The sequence below is a fragment of the Salmo salar genome, chromosome 11 (genome assembly GCF_965601325.2).
Source record: "Salmo salar chromosome 11, fSalSal1, whole genome shotgun sequence".
Lineage (NCBI taxonomy): Eukaryota > Metazoa > Chordata > Actinopteri > Salmoniformes > Salmonidae > Salmo > Salmo salar.
This window is the reverse complement of record NC_138301.1, coordinates 108,148,083-108,166,147: the sequence shown is the minus strand read 5'-3', so window position 1 is coordinate 108,166,147 and position 18,065 is coordinate 108,148,083. Positions and strand designations below refer to the sequence as shown.

At 40.9% G+C, this 18,065-nt stretch overlaps 2 protein-coding genes across 2 annotated transcripts; both read left to right on the top strand.

Moving 5' to 3' along the window:
* The first annotated feature begins 1,077 nt into the window (after nt 1-1,077).
* LOC123725197 (cystatin-B) lies at nt 1,078-3,129 on the top strand. The gene is made up of 3 exons (XM_045690087.2): nt 1,078-1,258; nt 1,989-2,090; nt 2,825-3,129. Exons 1-3 carry the CDS (start codon nt 1,193-1,195, stop codon nt 2,951-2,953), a joined length of 297 nt encoding a protein of 98 aa, XP_045546043.1. The 5' UTR covers nt 1,078-1,192; the 3' UTR covers nt 2,954-3,129.
* Nucleotides 3,130-11,507: 8,378 nt separating this feature from the next.
* LOC106563592 (lipocalin) lies at nt 11,508-16,488 on the top strand. Its single transcript, XM_014129310.3, has 6 exons — nt 11,508-11,692; nt 12,007-12,146; nt 12,308-12,387; nt 15,144-15,257; nt 15,414-15,515; nt 15,804-16,488. The coding sequence occupies exons 1-6, from the start codon at nt 11,597-11,599 to the stop codon at nt 15,821-15,823; spliced, it is 552 nt and encodes a 183-aa protein (XP_013984785.1). The 5' UTR covers nt 11,508-11,596; the 3' UTR covers nt 15,824-16,488.
* The last annotated feature ends 1,577 nt before the right edge of the window (nt 16,489-18,065 follow it).

The window sequence follows — 18,065 nt, the reverse complement described above, 5'->3', positions numbered from 1 at the left end:
GCCGAAAGTCAATCTTTAAACTTGTCTAATAAAATTACGTATTTTTAATGGTGAGGGAGCTTTGCACTGTTTCCTGTCCAATGATGTCTACACATTTTTAGGTTGCACCTCCTACTTCTTTCCAGTGTAGCAGGTAAAATAAATATACTGCTTTAGCAATGTCCCAGTGTATCTCCAGGCTACTGGAATTCGTTGCAGTTTAGTTGTTTTCCGTTTTTTTTTTTACCTGCCTAATGGGGTAACCACAGAGCTGGCTCAACTTTCCCGACTGCCATAAATTGTCTGTTTTCCATTTAAACAATGGGGATTAACCAGAAAGATCAGAATCAGGCCTACTGGAATTCTTCAGTTTTGTAATTTTCTGCTAATTCTTAAATGTCTAAACATATGGAATTGTTTTAAGGTCAAATCATGGTTAATTTAGCTATTTGATGTATTGAAGTTGGCCTTTACTACTATAGCCCATAGAAACACATTGAATAAAACATCCATAAATGGCAAAAAAGACAGTCAAAAATAAATCATAAGGAATAAGGTTTTACATATTTAACCCTTTATTTGTTGGGACAAAACTACCTCCATACTTCCATTCATTTGTATGGGTTACCTTTAGACGAGTCCCATGACACTTGAGTCTTCCCTTTCTATAGAGTGGTCATTTTTTTCTAGGCCAAACGTTCAGATGCTACAGACGTTTTCGTGAGAAGACCGATTTTAGGGATGTCTCCTGGTCTTAAAAACACGGTTGTAGCTCTGCCACATTCCACCGCAGATGCGGAAGGGCGACATACCGTGGATTGAGAGTCAGCAATTTGCCTCGTGATTGAACCGCCCACTACTGTAGCCGCACTTCCGCCTAAACTATTCTAAGGTTTAGGGGGTTTAGCACATTTTTTTACATGATTAAAAGAGCACCTTTCTGGTCACATATACCCTAAATGACACAATATATATACTGACACAATATATGAATTTAAACATGCATTAACTACAAATGTTAAAGCTTGGTTTAAGTGCCCTATGTTTTTTATTATAGGATACAGCGGCTGTTTTTCCACTTCATAAACATAATGGTACCTTCTAAAAAAAAACATGACTCGAGTCATGTGATGTGACAATATAAATAAGGAAGTTTAAATCCATTTGTGAAATATTTCAGTCGTAAGTAACTTTCAATCTGCAATTAATCGTAATGAAGTGTGGCGGTACCGCCGAGGCGAAGGATGCCACACCCGAAGTGCAGCAAATCTGCGATGAGGTGAGCATATTTCCTTCATTTATCCTGCATAGTCTAGCTGAGGAACGCTCAACTCCGTTATCGAGGCAGAGTATTGATAACTGGTGGCGCGACTTGCTAACAACATTGAGTTCCCATTCGTTGATAATTTATATTTTTACAAGTATGTAAACACTTAGCTGTACCTATGTCTGTCTTGCACAACTGCGGTCCTTCAGCGGGGTGCTGCAATTCATACTTTTTAATGAACACAACCACCGATTTATCTGTTGCTCAACTCAGCGCGAGAGTCCCAATTGAATCGCAGTTCACTACGTCAATGCCGCTATGTTTCCAGTTGATTAATACAAATTAGGAAAAGTCGGTGGTTTTCGAAGTATTCATTAAAAGTATGAATTTCAGCACCCTGCGGAAGGATCGCAGTTGTACAGGACAAACAGATGCAGGAAAGCTTTTTCAGAATCGTCATTATTACTAGTATCGACTGATGGTGACTCAACCTTGTTGCTAGAAAATCGCGTGACCAGTTATCAATTGTTCATCTGTCCCACTGAACATCCTCATCTTTTTAACAGAGTTGAGAATCAGACTTGATGAAGGTGTAATTTTTAACCTTTTATTGAATAATAAGCTCTACACTATGTGTGTGTGTCAACGTTCAATCTGTAGGTGTGCATATGCTATATGGAGGAAATTTGGGATGCTGTGGGAACAACTGAGTCATTGCCTGAGTATTTTTAAATGTTTCTAGATGAAGCCATATGCAGAGGAGAAAGCTGGAAAGAAGTTTGACGTTTTTGCTGCCAAAACATTCACAACACAAGTTGTGGCTGGGACCAACTTCTTCATTAAAGTGAGAATGTTTAATTTTATAAATATAATTTCTACCTTTTTTTTAATTTTATTATTTTTTTGCAAAACGAAATGTCACCAGTTTCACTCAATGATATTTATTAATCCTAGATGACTGACAGGGAGTGTTTGGAAGCCACTGCACAGCAGTTTTCATACACCATTGTAAAAAAGATATAGGAAACTATAAAAGAAATGTACTGATGTCTACATTTGTTTTTGACTTGTTAGACACCTTTAATGCATGGGCCTACATTTAAATTATATTAAGTGAACTGAACATTAAAGTATTTTTAATTCCTTAAATTCCTTAACCATTTTTTCAGAGTACCAATGTTACTGTCCCCACTACAACAAATACATGACTTTGTTTTCAAGCTCAGGTGACAGCCTGCCATATCCCCCACAACCCCTGTGTGGGGTTCAAATCATCAGGCTGCATCAAAAGGTTATAGGGAGTGAGGCAGGTGGTGGCACCTTAATTGGGGAGGACAGGCTAATAGTCATGGCTGAAATGGCATTAGTGGAATGGTATCTAACACATGTGGTTGACGTCATTCCATTTACCCCATTCCAAGCATTATTATAAGCCTTCATCCGCTCAGCATCCTCCTGTGGCGTGAACATGTACATACTGGAAGAGCTATGTGAACTCTAAACAAACAGATCATTACTCAGAGTCCTGTCTCCCATCACCTATTCTTCACTCACGGCCCCTATTCCATCCTCTCATAGGTCCATGTTGGTGGAGATGAATTTGTGCACCTGCGGGTCCATAGAACTCTACCTCACGCTGGTGGGAAACTGGAGCTTCATGGCATACAGACTCCCAAAGCTCACCATGATCCCATTGGTTTCTTCTGATTACCTGTAACTCCCTGCAGGGGATGCCACACTCCATGCCAGGATCATGTGTACCCTTGTTTATTATGGTCACCTGTATTGAATACTTTTGTTGGTAATGTCTGTATTTTGGACTAAAAGCGGTCTACACCTTTGACTAAATGGCTTGTTAGAACATAAATACAAATTTGACAGCAGACTTGTTTTTGTCAGTCTATTTGGCGGGTAGTAGTGACTAACATATTTCTCGTGATTGCATGGTACATTTCGGGGAGGAGAGATTCAGTTTTATTTTTTTTAAATTAAAAAAGTTTAAATACAGTGCAGTCTTCCAATTGAGGATCTCAAATAAAGGTCTCCTTAAAATCGGTAGAGCTGGAGGAAGTGATTTGACACCCTCATGTGGTGCACTTTTCCTTCCTGTAAAGGAGCCTCTGTTTGTAGCTCTATACTGTTTGAAAACCGATTTTTGCGTGGAAGATAGACACATGCAATTACTTTTGGTTCTGGACATCAAAATTAAATGTTGGCAACAGGAAAGGGAGCATCAATTGTGGTTTGCATAGTCTTGCTTTTCTTTTTGCTGAAAACATTTGGGTGTCCACTGAATGCAACTCAAGAGGACCGCAACCGTTGTAAGAGGTGATCACAACTTGTAATGACAGCATGATTGGCTGATGGCAGCTTTTACCTGTTAAATGCCACATTCCATCAAATACACACAAAGCTGAAAACTGCTAGTATTTGGGTTTGAGGGGAATAAAAAGTAGAGGGTTATGGGAGGAGAGGAATACAGTGTACTAAACATTAGGAACACCTTCCAAATATTGCTTTGGGCAACCCCCCCCCCACTCCAATTACTCTCAGTTGTGTCAAGTTGGCTGAATGTCCTTTGGGTGGTGGACCATTCTTGATACACACAGGTGACTGAGTGTGGGGAAAAATGGCTGCATTGCAGTTCTTGACACAAACTGGGGCGCTTGGCTGGCACCTACCATACACCGTTAAAAGGAACTTCAATATTTTATCTTGCCCACTCACCCTCTGAATGGCACACATGCACAATCCAAGACAAAAGGCTTAAACACTTTAACATGTCTCCTCCCCTTCATCTACACTGAAGTGGCTATAACGAGTGACATCAAGGGATCATAGCTTTCACCTGGTCAGTCTGTCATGGAAAGAGCAGGTGTTCTTAAAGTTTGTACATTCAGTAAGTCTCCTACTGTATAAGCCACCAGATTAAGAGAGTAGGCGAACACCATTAGAATGATCAAATAAAATTGTATTTGTCCTATGCGCCGACTACAACTGGCCCTTAAACAACAATACTTATTTTTGTAAAACTGCAACACCATAAAATTATAAGGCTATATACAGTGCCTTTGGAAAGTACTCAGACCCCTTAACTTTTTCCACATTTTGTTACGTTATTTCTAAAAAGTATATATTTTTTAATTCCTCATCAATCTACACACTACCCCATAATGACAAGGCAAAAACGTATTAAAAAGAAATGCCTTATTTACATAAGTATTCAGACCCTTTGCTATGAGTCTTGAAATTGAGCTCAGGCGCATCCTGTTTCCATTGATCATCTTTGAGGTGTTTCTACAACTTGGATTGGAGTCCAGCTGTGGTAAATGCAATTGATTGGACATGAGTTGTAAAGGCAAACACCTGTCTATATAAGGTCCCTCAGTTAGCAGTGCATGTCAGAGCAAAAATCAAGCCATGAGGTCGAAGGAATGAGCCGTAGAGGTCTGCGGCAGGATTGTGTCGAGGAAGGTTAAAAAAAAAAAAGCATGTCTGCAACATTAAAGGTCTCCAAGAACGCAGTGGCCTCCATCGTTCTTAAATGGAAGTTTGGAACCACCAAGACTCTTCCTAGAACTGGCCGCCCGGCAAAACTGAGCAATCGGGGGAGATGGGAGAACCTTCCAGAAGAATCTAGAAAAAAGAAACGCACACCTATAAAGGCGAGGTGCTGGCTAGCGGAGTAGAACACTAGAAAATAAAGGAAAGCCGCACACTCTAAGAGCTCAGATGCAAAAATTTAATAACCAACGTTTCGACAGCGAAGCTGTCTTCATCAGGGTATCATCACAAACACTGCGAGATGAGTCATTTATATAGTGTCAAGAGACACATAGGTGTTTGTAATCATGGCCAAGTATGGCCTAATATCATTGGTTAACTCAAATATTTAAAAAAATGACATACAAAGAACATACAAAAAGACAAACAAATGGATAGCATACAATCATAGCATTTGTAGTCTAAAATCTATCTAACAAACAATTACAATGGCAAAATCACAATAATCACAAGAATGGCTTCAGATCAAAGTCTATGTTGAGACCGAAGGGAGCAAGGGTCTTTAAATTAAAGATCCAGGCAGCCTCTCGTTTTAACAATAAATTATCAAGGTCACCCCCTCTCCTCGGGAGGGTGACATGTTCGATGCCAATATAACGCAGAGACGAAATCGAATGGTTTGCTTCCAAAAAGTGGGCCGCAACTGGGTAAGTCAAGTTTTTGCACCTAATGGTGCTACGGTGCTCTGAGATACGTACTTTTAATTCACGCTTTGTTTTACCCACATAATTTTTACCACAGGGACAAGTTATAAGATAAATAACTGCCTTAGTGGAACACGTAATAACACCTTTAATTGGGATAGATTTCCCTGTTTGGGGGTGTTTGAAGGATCTACATTTATAAGTGCCATTGCATTGAGCACAGCCATTACACTTGTAATTTCCATCCAGTATGGGCGCAAATAGGCGTTGTTCAGGAATATCTTGGGGTGGTAAATCAGAGTGTACCAATTGGTCTCTGAGATTTCTGCCCCGCGAGAATACAGAACCTTCCAGAAGGACAACCATCTCTGCAGCACTCCACCAATCAGGCCTTTATGGTAGAGTACCAGACAGAAGAAGCCACTCGTCAATAAAAGGCAAATGACAGCCCGCTTGGAGTTTGCCAAAAGGCATCTAAAGGACTCTCGGACCATGAGAAACTAGATGATCTGGTCTGATGAAACCTGAATGCCAAGCGTCACGTCTGGAGGAAACCTGGCACCATCCCTACGGCGAAGCATGGTGGTGGGGATGTTTTTCAGTGGCATGGACTGGGAGACTAGTCGGGATTGGGGAAAAGATGAACGGCGCAAAGTACAGAGAGATCCTTGCTGAAAACCTGCTCCAGAGTGTTCAGGACCTCAAACTGGGGGCGAAGGATGAAATAACACATACTCCAACAGGACAACGACCCTAAGCACACAACCAAGACACCGCAGGAGTGGCTTCGGGACAATTCTCTGAATGTCCTTGAGTGGCCCAGCCAAAGCCCGGACTTGAACCCAATCGAACATCTCTGGAGAGAACTGAAAATAGCTGTGCAGCAACACCCCCCATCCAACCTGACAGAGATTGAGAGGATCTGCAGAGAGGAATGGGAGAAAATACCCAAATACAGGTGTGCCAATCTTGTAGCGTCGTACCCAAGAAGACTCAAGGTTGTAATTGCTGCAAAGGTGCTTCAACAAAATACTGAGTAAACGGTCTGAATACTTATGTCATATTTGAGTTTTAATTTTTAATACATTTGCTAAAGTCTCTGACCTTCCTATAGACAAGTGTGTGTGTGAAAGGGTCTGAGTACTTTTCGACTACACTGTACAGGGGGTACTGGTACCAAGACATTGTGCGGGGGTACAGGTTAGTCGAGGTAATTGAGAGAATATGTACAGTACCAGCCGAACGTTTGGACACACCTACTCATTCCTGGGTTTTTCTTTAGAGTAATAGTGATGAAATAACACATGGAATCATGTGTTAAACAAAATATATTTTAGATTCTTCAAAGTAGCCACCCTTTGCCTTGACAGCTTTGCACACTCTTGGCATTCTCTCAACCAGCTTCATGAGGTAGTCACCTGGAATGCATTTCAATTAACAGGTGTGCCTTAAGTTAACTTGTGGAATTTCTTTCAATTTTAATGTGTTTGTGCCAATCAGTTCTGTTGTGACAAGGTAGGGGTGGTATACAGAATATAGTCCTATTTGGTAAAAGAGCGAGTCCATATTATGGCAGGAACAGCTCAAATAAGCAAAGAGAAACGGCAGTCCATTACTTTAAGACATGAAGGTCAGTCAATCTGGAAAAAGTGCAGTCGCAAAAACCATCAAGCGCTATGATTAAACTGGCTCTCATGAAAACCGCCACAGGAAAGGAAGACCCAGCGTTACTTCTGCTGCAGAGGATCACTTCATTAGTTACCAGCCTCAGAAATTGCAGCCCAAATAAATGCTCCACAGAGTTCAAGTAACAGACACATCTCAACATCAACTGTTCATAGGAGACTGAATCAGGCCTTCATGATCAAATTTCTGCAAAGAAAATACACTACTAAAGGACACCAATAAGAAGAAGAGACTTGCTTTGGCCAAGAAACACGAGCAATGGACATTAGACCAGTGGAAATCTGTCATTTGGTCTGATGAGTCCAAATTGGAGATTTCTGGTTCCAACCGCCGTGTCTTTGTGAGACGCAGAGTAGGTGAGCGGATGATCTCCCCATCTGTGGTTCCCACCGTGAAGCATGGAGGAGGAGGTGTGAGAGTGCTTTGCTGTTGACACTGTCAGTGATTTATTTAGAATTCAAGGCACAGTTAACCGGCATGGCTACCACAGCATTCTGCAACAATACGCCATCCCATCTGGTTTGCGCTTAGTGAAGGAAAAGCAGCCAACAAGTGCTCAGCATAACTCCTGCAAGACTATTGAAAAAGCATTCCAGTTGAAGATGGTTGAGAGAATGCCAAGAGTTTATAAAGCTGTCATCAAGGCAAAGGGTGGTTACTTTGAAGAATCTAAAATTTAAATATATTTTGATTTAACACTTTTTTGGTTACATGAGTCCATATGTGTTATTTCATAGTTTTGATGTTTTCACTATTATTCTACAATGTAGAAAATAGTCAAAATAAATAAAAACCCTTGAATGAGTAGGTTTGTCCAAACTTTTGGCTGATACTGAACATGTAGGTAGGGGTAAAGTGACTATGCATAGATAATAAACAGCGAGTAGCAGCAGTCCAGGTAGCCAATTGTTCTGCAGCCTTATGGCTTTGGGGTAGAAGCTGTTAAGGAGCCTTTTGGACCTAGACTTTTTGAAGATCTAGGGGCCCATGCCAAATCTTTTCAGTCTCCTGAGGGGGAATAGGTGTTGTCGTGCCCTCTTCACGACTGTCTTGGTGTGTTTGGACCATGATTGTTTGTTGATGATGGGCCACCAAAGAACTTGAAGCTCTCAACCTGCTCCACTACAGCCTGTCAATGTGAATGGGGGCTTGTTTGGCCCTCCTTTTACTGTAGTCCACGATCAGCTCCTTTGTCTTGCTCACGTTGAGGGAGATGTTATCCTGGCACCACCCTGCCAGGTCTCTGACCTCCTCCCTATAGCCTGGCTCATCGTTGTCGGTGATCAGGCCTACCACCGTTATGTCGTCAGCAAACTTAATGATAGTGTTGGAGTCGTGCTTGGCCAGGCAGTCATAGGTGAACAGGGAGTACAGTAAGGGAAAAAGCATGCACCCTTGAATAAGGTCAATGCTGATCGTGATGCTCATGGTGGCGTTGTCTTGCTTACTGTAGCTGGCAAGTATGACATAACATAGTATGCAGCATGACACTCAGGACATAATCATGTGATTATGATAAGTGTTACAGGTTAGGCTACAGAAACAACCTTGAGTGACTGACTCACAGTTGACGGGACTTCCCTGTTTTATATTTGTTTTATATGGAGAAACGCAAAACCAAGAAAAAGAGGATGTCATTACCCAGAGGAGTGAAGAAGATTCAAGAAGCCCTGGGGGAGTCATACGTTATAACTTTACTTGTTTGCCTGTGTCTTCCTCTCTGTTTCTCTCCCCCACACCACCACCACTGTGTTTTCTGGGTGATTCTTTGCATGTGACAGTATGTGGCGATTAAAACTTTATTAAGAATTGAGAGCCTTGATGTTAAAACTGTTACGTTTCATATCCATATTTTGAAGGGTTGTTTGTGGCCATTCATTTGTTCATGAGGTGGTTGGTTGTGTCTCTTGCAGACACTAGTGGCATTGTAAATACTTTTAAAACAGAAAACTGGATTCAAAGATCTGGATGAGGGCAACAGATTATCCTACACGCAATATTTATTTCTGTACCTTAAACAGTGATTTTAGGGACTTCTTATGTCCCTAAACAATAATTAAACACTCATCTTACATACTCATTCATACTGTATCTAGTCTCCAGTATACAGCTTCTAGTGCACTTGAATTATATCATTAAACAAACATTGTTTACTATTTTTTATTTAGCTAAAGTAACAGAGGACATCACTGTAAATGAACATTTGAGATGTAAGTATTTATTCTGATATTATGGACAAAACTAATGGTATTTATTTTGTCTTAGTTCTAGTAAGGTGAGTTACAATCATGGAAGTGATGATGTCATATCCATATTTACAGGGCTGACTATGTACAGTAGTTACTGTGTTGTACTTTTTTGCCCTCAGTGATGAACTGGCTTCATAAAGTGGTTGACTTTGACGAGCAATCTGTCTCTGTGACACCTTTCTGTCTGTCTGTCTGTCCTGTCTGTTTTTCTGTCTGTCCTTTCTGTCTGTTTTTCTGTCTGCCTGTCTGGCATTCATCAGTGATTTAAAACAATCATTTCTGATCTTTCAATTTAGAAAAAGTTATTGCTAATGGTGTCTGTAAGACAGGTGAGCATAGTAAAATTGAGAGAAACCTAATGAAGACAACATACACATACTGTGAACGTTTTAGAGTGGACCGTTGTCTGATTAGTTTCCCTCATTTTGTTTCCTCCTGTCCTTTATCCCGACAGTCAGCTATTTATCAGGGATTTTAATAAAACATATATAATTAGGTCAGTGCTTATATTTGTCCTATTTCACACATGTACAAGTGTGTATTAATACGCATATTTAATTTAATTATTAAGTAGAACAGACAAACCACCAGGCTCTGGACCTCGTAGGGTCAGAGTTGAATACCCCTGTAACAGATGTTCTGCTTTCTATCATCTAATGATTCAGACTTGTACTCTCATCTGTCCTCAACTTGAAGAACACCATGTCAATACTGTAGATAGACAGCAGAGGTCATCTTCCTCATGGAATATGCTACGGTGCAGCTGGGTGCAAAGTTGGAGTGAAAAGACTTGCAGTAACATTTTGAAGCTTCCACAGTCAAACCACAAACTGAGTCTGCCATCTGTCAGTATGAACATAGTGGCACACTATCTTATAGTGATTAAGTACAATTGATGACTGTCCATTTTCTTGCTCATAGTACATACTAGTTCATCTAGAACATAACATAGTAATACCCAAATGTGCAGGTTCAGTCAGTAGACTACAATCCATACATAAGTGGCAACCTTATGTCAAACTTAACATTTACATTTACAATTACATTTTTTGGTAATAAGAGAATGTTCCAGTAAACTATTTGTCCACTCAATCAAGTGGTTTGATTTTATTTGCACACTTGAATTAAGCACACAAATATTGTCATTAGATACTGAGAACATTTCTTGATTTGATTTCACAATATTGGACTGATTCATGGTTTCCAGACCACTGCTTCAACTGGCAAGGTATGTGGGTTGCAGGTGTGTCTGTGACTTCTAGACTTGCCCACACCTGTTTCAGGAGTTCCATCCCAGTATGTCTATCGCCTTACCTTAAGTCCAACAGTCAAAAGAGTGAAAAATTTACCACTGGAAAATAGTTTCTTAAAACATCTAGTGTTTTAGAACTTATATAACAATTACTTGCCTGAAGCAGTATCCGATTTAAAGGGATATATCCCCTAAAAAGATAACTGGAGAATCATATTAGGTTGTGTTTTGAGGGGACTATACATTTAAAAATGTTGACCTGAGATAAATCAAACTGAGATTACATGAAGGCTTGCTCTACAGCAAGGTTTTACACTGATAGTTAGATTTAATATTAAACCACACACACGCGCGCGCACACACACACACACAAAAAGAGATTCAGGGCTTGTGTGTTAGGGGGAGCTCTGTTTACCATCCAAAGTGCTGACAGTTAGTTTTGATTCTCTGGTTCCTGCCCACAGAAAGCACTGGAGAGGCAGACACTGCATTGTTCATCACTCTTTGTGGGGGATGGGGGATGCTGCTCCTGTTTGAACCCATCCCACCTCCAGGGTTCTATAGAGGGAGGAATGACTGGGAGGTCCCGGCCACACCCCCCACAAGCCCCATCTCCACCCGTTGGTTATGTGTGTGTGTGTGTGTGTGTGTGTGTGTGTGTGTGTGTGTGTGTGTGTGTGTGTGTGTGTGTGTGTGTGTGTGTGTGTGTGTGTGTGTGTGTGTGTGTGTGTGTGTGTGTGTGTGTGTGTGTGTGTGTGTGCAAGGGGGTGTGGTATAGAGATGGTGACAGGTAGCAGGTTGTGTATGGGAAAGGGGGGTGGTTATGTAAGCTCATACTCTACAGTATATATAGGACTGAGAGGCAGCGAAGAAAAACAGATCTCCTGTTCTGTCCTCTTCTTCGTACAACCACTTACTTTACAATTCTTGATACTGACACTGCTCAGCGGTAGCCATGACGACCATGCTGCTGAGAGCGCTAGGAGCACTGCTCTGCTCCTTGGTTGTCACCGCTGAGGTTCTGCCCCAAGGAGACTTCAATCTACAGGGGGTAAGAGAGAGAATGAAGAGAGGGATTAACAAATCAGGGATTCATTGAAAATCAAATGATGAGGACCAAACTAGAGATTATTATTGAGAAAAAATGTACTGAAAAAATACAAAAAAGAAACTGTGATACAAATGGAAATGATTAAGAGAAATGTGGGAATTCTAGTGACACATTTTCAGATTGAGAATTTCATTTATAAATGATTCAGGGATATTCCAGTATCAGTTCTCACAGATTTAGGATCGAAAAATTCTGTGACCCCACAGACAGGAATGAGAAGTTGTTGTAATCTAATCAGGGCTGTTTTTTTTCAGGTTGCAGGAAAGTGGTACCTGATTGGATTTGCTACTAATGCCCAGTGGTTTGTCAGCCACAGGGCCGGCATGAAGATGGGCACCGCCATGCTGACACCAACTGTTGAAGGCGACCTGGACATGGCATATGCTAGTCTGAAGTGAGTGAGTGAGTGAGTGAGTGAGTGAGTGAGGGAGGGAGGGAGGGAGGGAGGGAGGGAGGGAGGGAGGGAGGGAGGGAGGGAGGGAGAAAGAGAGAGAGAGAGAGAGAGAGAGAGAGAGACTTTCTGCTGATACTGTATGAACTGTATTGTCTCTGTAGCACTGATGGCTCCTGCTGGAGAATGAACCACCTGGCTGAGAAGACAAACCTTCCTGGGAAATTCATCTTCAAGAGCCAGCGTAAGTTTAGAACCTACACACATACACACACACACAGGGCCGGTTTTAACCTTTTGTGGGCCGTAAGCGAGATTTGGTTACAGGGCCCCCACCTCACAACAAAACATTTTAGTGGCCCCCTCTAGACAGCGTAGAGAAACATTCCTTGCAATTCTACACATTTTGCCATGGGGCGTAGAGAAATTGTTGCAGTTTTAAAGTACATTTTCCGCAATTCTACACATTTGGCAAAAGAAAACTTTGCAGTTTTATAACAAACTTTGTTATGACTTATGCCACATTAATATGGTCTGAGTGAGAATGACTAACAAAATCAATGGGGGCTCCCCAATTGATGATGCACAACCAAATTGCACCTGGTGTATTCTACTATTCTTACCAATGATGTATGTAAACCCTGGATTGCTGATGCTATGTACAGTGAGGGAAAAAAGTATTTGATCCCCTGCTGATTTTGTACGTTTGCCCACTGACAAAGAAATGATAAGTCTATAATTTTAATGGTAGGTTTATTTGAACAGTGAGAGACAGAATAACAACAAAAAAATCCAGAAAAACGCATGTCAAAAATGTTATAAAATTATTTGCATTAGATTGAGGGAAATAAGTATTTGACCCTCTGCAAAACATGACTTAGTACTTGGTGGCACAAACCCTTGTTGGCAATCACAGAGGTCAGACGTTTCTTGTAGTTGGCCACCAGGTTTGCACACATCTCAGGAGGGATTTTGTCCCACTCCTCTTTGCAGATCTTCTCCAAGTCATTAAGGTTTCGAGGCTGACGTTTGGCAACTCAAACCTTCAGCTCCCTCCACAGATTTTCTATGCGATTAAGGTCTGAAGATGGCCAGGCCACTCCAGGACCTTAATGTGCTTCTTCTTGAGCCACTCCTTTGTTGCCTTGGCTGTGTGTTTTGGGTCATTGTCATGCTGGAATACCCATCCACGACCCATTTTCAATGCCCTGGCTGAGTGAAGGAGGTTCTCACCCAAGATTTGACGGTACATGGCCCCGTCCATTGTCCCTTTGATGCGGTAAAGTTGTCCTGTCCCTTTAGTAGAAAAACACCCCCAAAGCATAATGTTTCCACCTGCATGTTTGACGGTGGGGATGGTGTTCTTGGGGTCATAGGCAGCATTCCTCCTCCTCCAAACACGGCGAGTTGAGTTGATGCCAAAGAGCTCCCTTTTGGTCTCATCTGACCACAACACTGTTACCCAGTTGTCCTCTGAATCATTCAGATGTTCATTGGCAAACTTCAGACGGGCATGTGTATGTGCTTTCTTGAGCAGGGGGACCTTGCGGGCGCTGCAGGATTTCAGTCCTTCACGGCGTAGTGTGTTACCAATTGTTTTCTTGGTGACTATGGTCCCAGCTGCCTTGAGATCATTGACAAGATCCTCCCGTGTAGTTCTGGGCTGATTCCTCGCCATTCTCATGATCATTGCATTTCCACGAGGTGAGATCTTGCATGGAGCCCCAGGCCGAGGGAGATTGACAGTTCTTTTTTGTTTCTTCCATTTGCTAATAATCGCACCAACTGTTGTCACCTTCTCACCAAGCTGCTTGGCGATGGTCTTGTAGCCCATTCCAGCCTTGTGTAGGTCTAGAATCTTGTCCCTGACATCCTTGGAGAGCTCTTTGGTCTTGGCCATGGTGGAGAGTTTGGAATTTGATTGATTGATTGCTTCTGTGGACAGGTGTCTTTTATACAGGTAACAAACTGAGATTAGGAGCACTCCCTTTAAGAGTGTGCTCTAATCTCAGCTCGTTACCTGTGTAAAAGACACCTGGGAGCCAGAAATCTTTCTGATTGAGAGGGGGTCAAATACTTATTTCCCTCATTAAAATGCAAATCAATTTATAACATTTTTGACATGCATTTTTCTGGATTTTTTGTTGTTGTTATTCTGTCTCTCACTGTTCAAATAAACCTACCATTAAAATGATAGACTGATCATTTCTTTGTCAGTGGGCAAACATACAAAATCAGCAGGGGATCAAATACTTTTTTCCCTCACTGTATTAGGCAATGAGAGACTTTGAAGCCACTGGATGGCCATATTGGCACTCCTCAGAAAAGCAGTCCTCCATAGGAATAAATGTAACAACATTACATGTATTAAAGTGTTTTTGTTGTTGTAGTGGGGACAGTAACATTAGTACTTTCTAAGTATTATATAAAATATTATATAAACTTGTTTTATATCTTTTCATTTTTTATGTTTAGCTCACACCATATAGTTTAAAAGTATGCACTAAGGTGTCTAATAGAATAAGTGTTTCAAAAGCAAATGTATATTTTTATAAAAGCCTTTCTATAGCTTCCAAAATATATTTTACAACGGTGGGGGAGTGCCAAGATGGAGTCGCGGTGGCTTCAAGACTTCGCCCCCTGTCTGTCATCAGTGTATGTATAAATTGTTTGTTGAGACCCGACTGAGTTCCTAAAAAAAACAACATATGTTGCTTATGCCTGGAACCCTGCTCATACATACGTATATATATACACACACACACACACACACACACACACACACACACACACACACACACACACACACACACACACACACACACACACACACACACACACACACACACACACACACACACACACACACACACACACACACACACACACACACACACACACACACACACACACACACACACACACACACACACACACACACACACACACACACACACACACACACACGTGTCTATTCATCTTCTTTTCACCCCTCTCTAGGCTGGAATAATGAAAATGACATGCGTGTCGTTGATGTTAAGTATGATGAGTACGCCCTCATTCACACCATCAAGACCAAGGGAGGTGTTTCAACTGTGCTCAACAAACTGTATGGTAAGTTCTTTTCCACTCCTCTGTTAATTCCTATAACTCAGTCTCATTTTGTCACTATTTTCCCCAATAATTTGTTAGCAATCTTGCATTATAAATTGTATTGTATCCTTCATATTATATTTAGTCTGCCATGTTCTGCATGTGTGGTGTCTACAGCCCGCGGGACAGACCTGAGCCCTGACCTGCTGCAGAAGTTTAAGCAGTTCTCCCTGGACACTGGCATTCTGCCTGAGAACATTGCTATCCTCCCCAAAAACGGTTCGTCCCATTTCTGTTTGTGACGTGGGTTCTATTAAATCCATATCGCGGAAGTTCAGCATTACAGCGTGGTTGAAATTTAAAGGCAAAGTTCCTGCATTAGAGGAGACTGCATTTCATGGTACATATGTAACCGCTGCATATGTCTGCTCAATCAGATTTACCTTAACATTTCCAGCCTGCAATCTGTAATGCTTCAGCGATACCGGTTGAATAGAGCCCTAAGTTGAACAATATTTATGGATAGAAGTGTGGAATGTCTCAGGCCTTCTTTCTCTCTTTCTACAGATGAGTGTCCCGCTGCGTAATATCATCAATGCTCATCCCTTCCAAAGCGTCCTCCCTTGATCCTTCTGCATGGCTTTGCTACTTGATGGGTAGGCAGACACATGGCAACTGTGGCAACCAGGAACCACCTTTAGCTGCAGTGACCCATCTGGTTCCGCCTTAACCTGCAGCTACGCTACATTACCCACTGAAGCCTAGTTTTCCACTTCCCTGATTTGTTCCAATAAAATGCTGTCTGGTGCTTTATCAGTTTGTCAGGCATCCTACTCTTACATATGACGGTATTTAATACCTCTGATCCTAAGTAAGAGGACCACAATGGAAATAAGTCCCAGACTTTATTGTGTTATCCTCAATGATTTTACTCATGTGCATGTATGGCTTTTAAGTTTTATGTGTGCTTGTTTTTTTTAAATGGTCGAATTAATAAACTAAACTAAACTAAAGTAATATAAGCTGCTTTAGAAGTCTGAATCGATCACATGTATGCCCTAATGTAAACCCAGCTGTAAAAGAAACCTTGGTGTACCATCATTCTATGGAAAATGTTATCCTACTCCTTGCAGTTATTAGTTGACAATTACATACAGTGCCTTCAGAAAGTATTCACAACCGTTTACTTTTTCCACATTTTGTTGTGTTACAGCCTGAATTTAAAATTGATTAAATTGAGATTTTGTGTCAATGGCCTGTGGTGGATAAAGGTACCCAATTGTCATACAGATCAGAGGCAATAGGGATGACCCGGGATGTTCTCTTGATAAGTGTGTGAATTGGACCATTTTCCTGTCCTGCTAAGCATTCAAAATGTAACAAGTACTTTTGGCTGTCAGGGAAAACGTATGGAGTAAAAAGTACATTATTTTCTTTTGGAATGTAGTGAAGTAAAAGTAGTCAAAAATATAAATAGTAAAGTATAGATAACCAGAAAAACTACTTAAGTAGTACTTTAAAGTATTTTTAGTTAAGTAATTTACACCACTGACTGTCCTACACACAATACCCCATAATGTCAAAGTGGAAATATGTTTTTAGAAATGTCTTGAGTCAATAAGTATTCAAGCCCTTTGTTATGGCAAGCCTAAATAAGTTGAGTAAAAATGTGCTTAACAAGTCACATAAGTTGCATGGACTCACTCTGTGTGCAGTAATAGTGTTTAACATGCTTTTTGAATGACTACCTCATCTCTGTACCCCACACATACAACTATCTGTAAGGTCCCTCAGTCGAGCAGTGAATTTAAAACACTGATTCAACCAAAAAGACGGAAGTTTCCAATGCTTTGCAAAGAAGAGCACCTCATTAGTAAATGGCAAAACAATTAAAAAAGCAGACATTGAATATTCTTTTGAGCATAGTGAAGTGATTAATAGCACTTTGGGTGGTGTATCATTATACCCAGTCACTACAAACATGCAGGCGTCCTTCCTAATTCAGTTGCCGGAGAGGAAGGAAACTGCTCAGGGATTTCACCATGAGGCCCATGGTGACTTTAAAACAGTAAAATGGCTGTGATAGAAAATGAAGAATGGATCAACAACATTGTAGTTATGACAGAGTGAAAAGAAGGAAGCCTCTAAAGAATAAAAATATTCCAAAACATGCATCCTGTTTGCAATAAGTCGCTAAAGTAAAACTGCAAATGTGGCAAAGAAATTAACTTTATGTCCTGAATACAAAATGTTATGTTTGGGGCAAATCCAACACTCTTCATATTTTCCAAGCATGGTAGTGGCTGCATCATGTTATGGGTATGCTTGTCATTGGCAAGGACTAGGGAGTTGTTAAGGATTTAAAAAAACATGGAATAGAGCTAAGCACAGACAAAATCCTAGTGGAAAACCTGGTTCAGTCTGCTTTCCAACAGACACTGGGATACAAATTCCCCTTTCAGCAGGTCAATAACCTAAAACACAAGGCCAGATATACACTAGAGATGCTTATCACGATGACATTGAATGTTCCTGAGGGGCCTAGTTACAGTTTTGACTTTAAAAAATTGGCTTGAAAATCTATGGCAATACTTGAAAATGGCTGTCTAGCAATGATCAACAACCAACTTGACAGAGCTCAAATAACTTTTTAAATAATAATGTGCAAACATTGTACAATCCAGGTTTGCAAAGCTCTTGGAAACTTACCTGAAGACTCAGATGTAATCGCTTCTAAAGGTGATTCTAACATGTATTAACTCAGGGGTGTGAATACTTACATCAATTAGATATTTCTGTATTTAATTTCCAAGACATTTTCAAAAATGT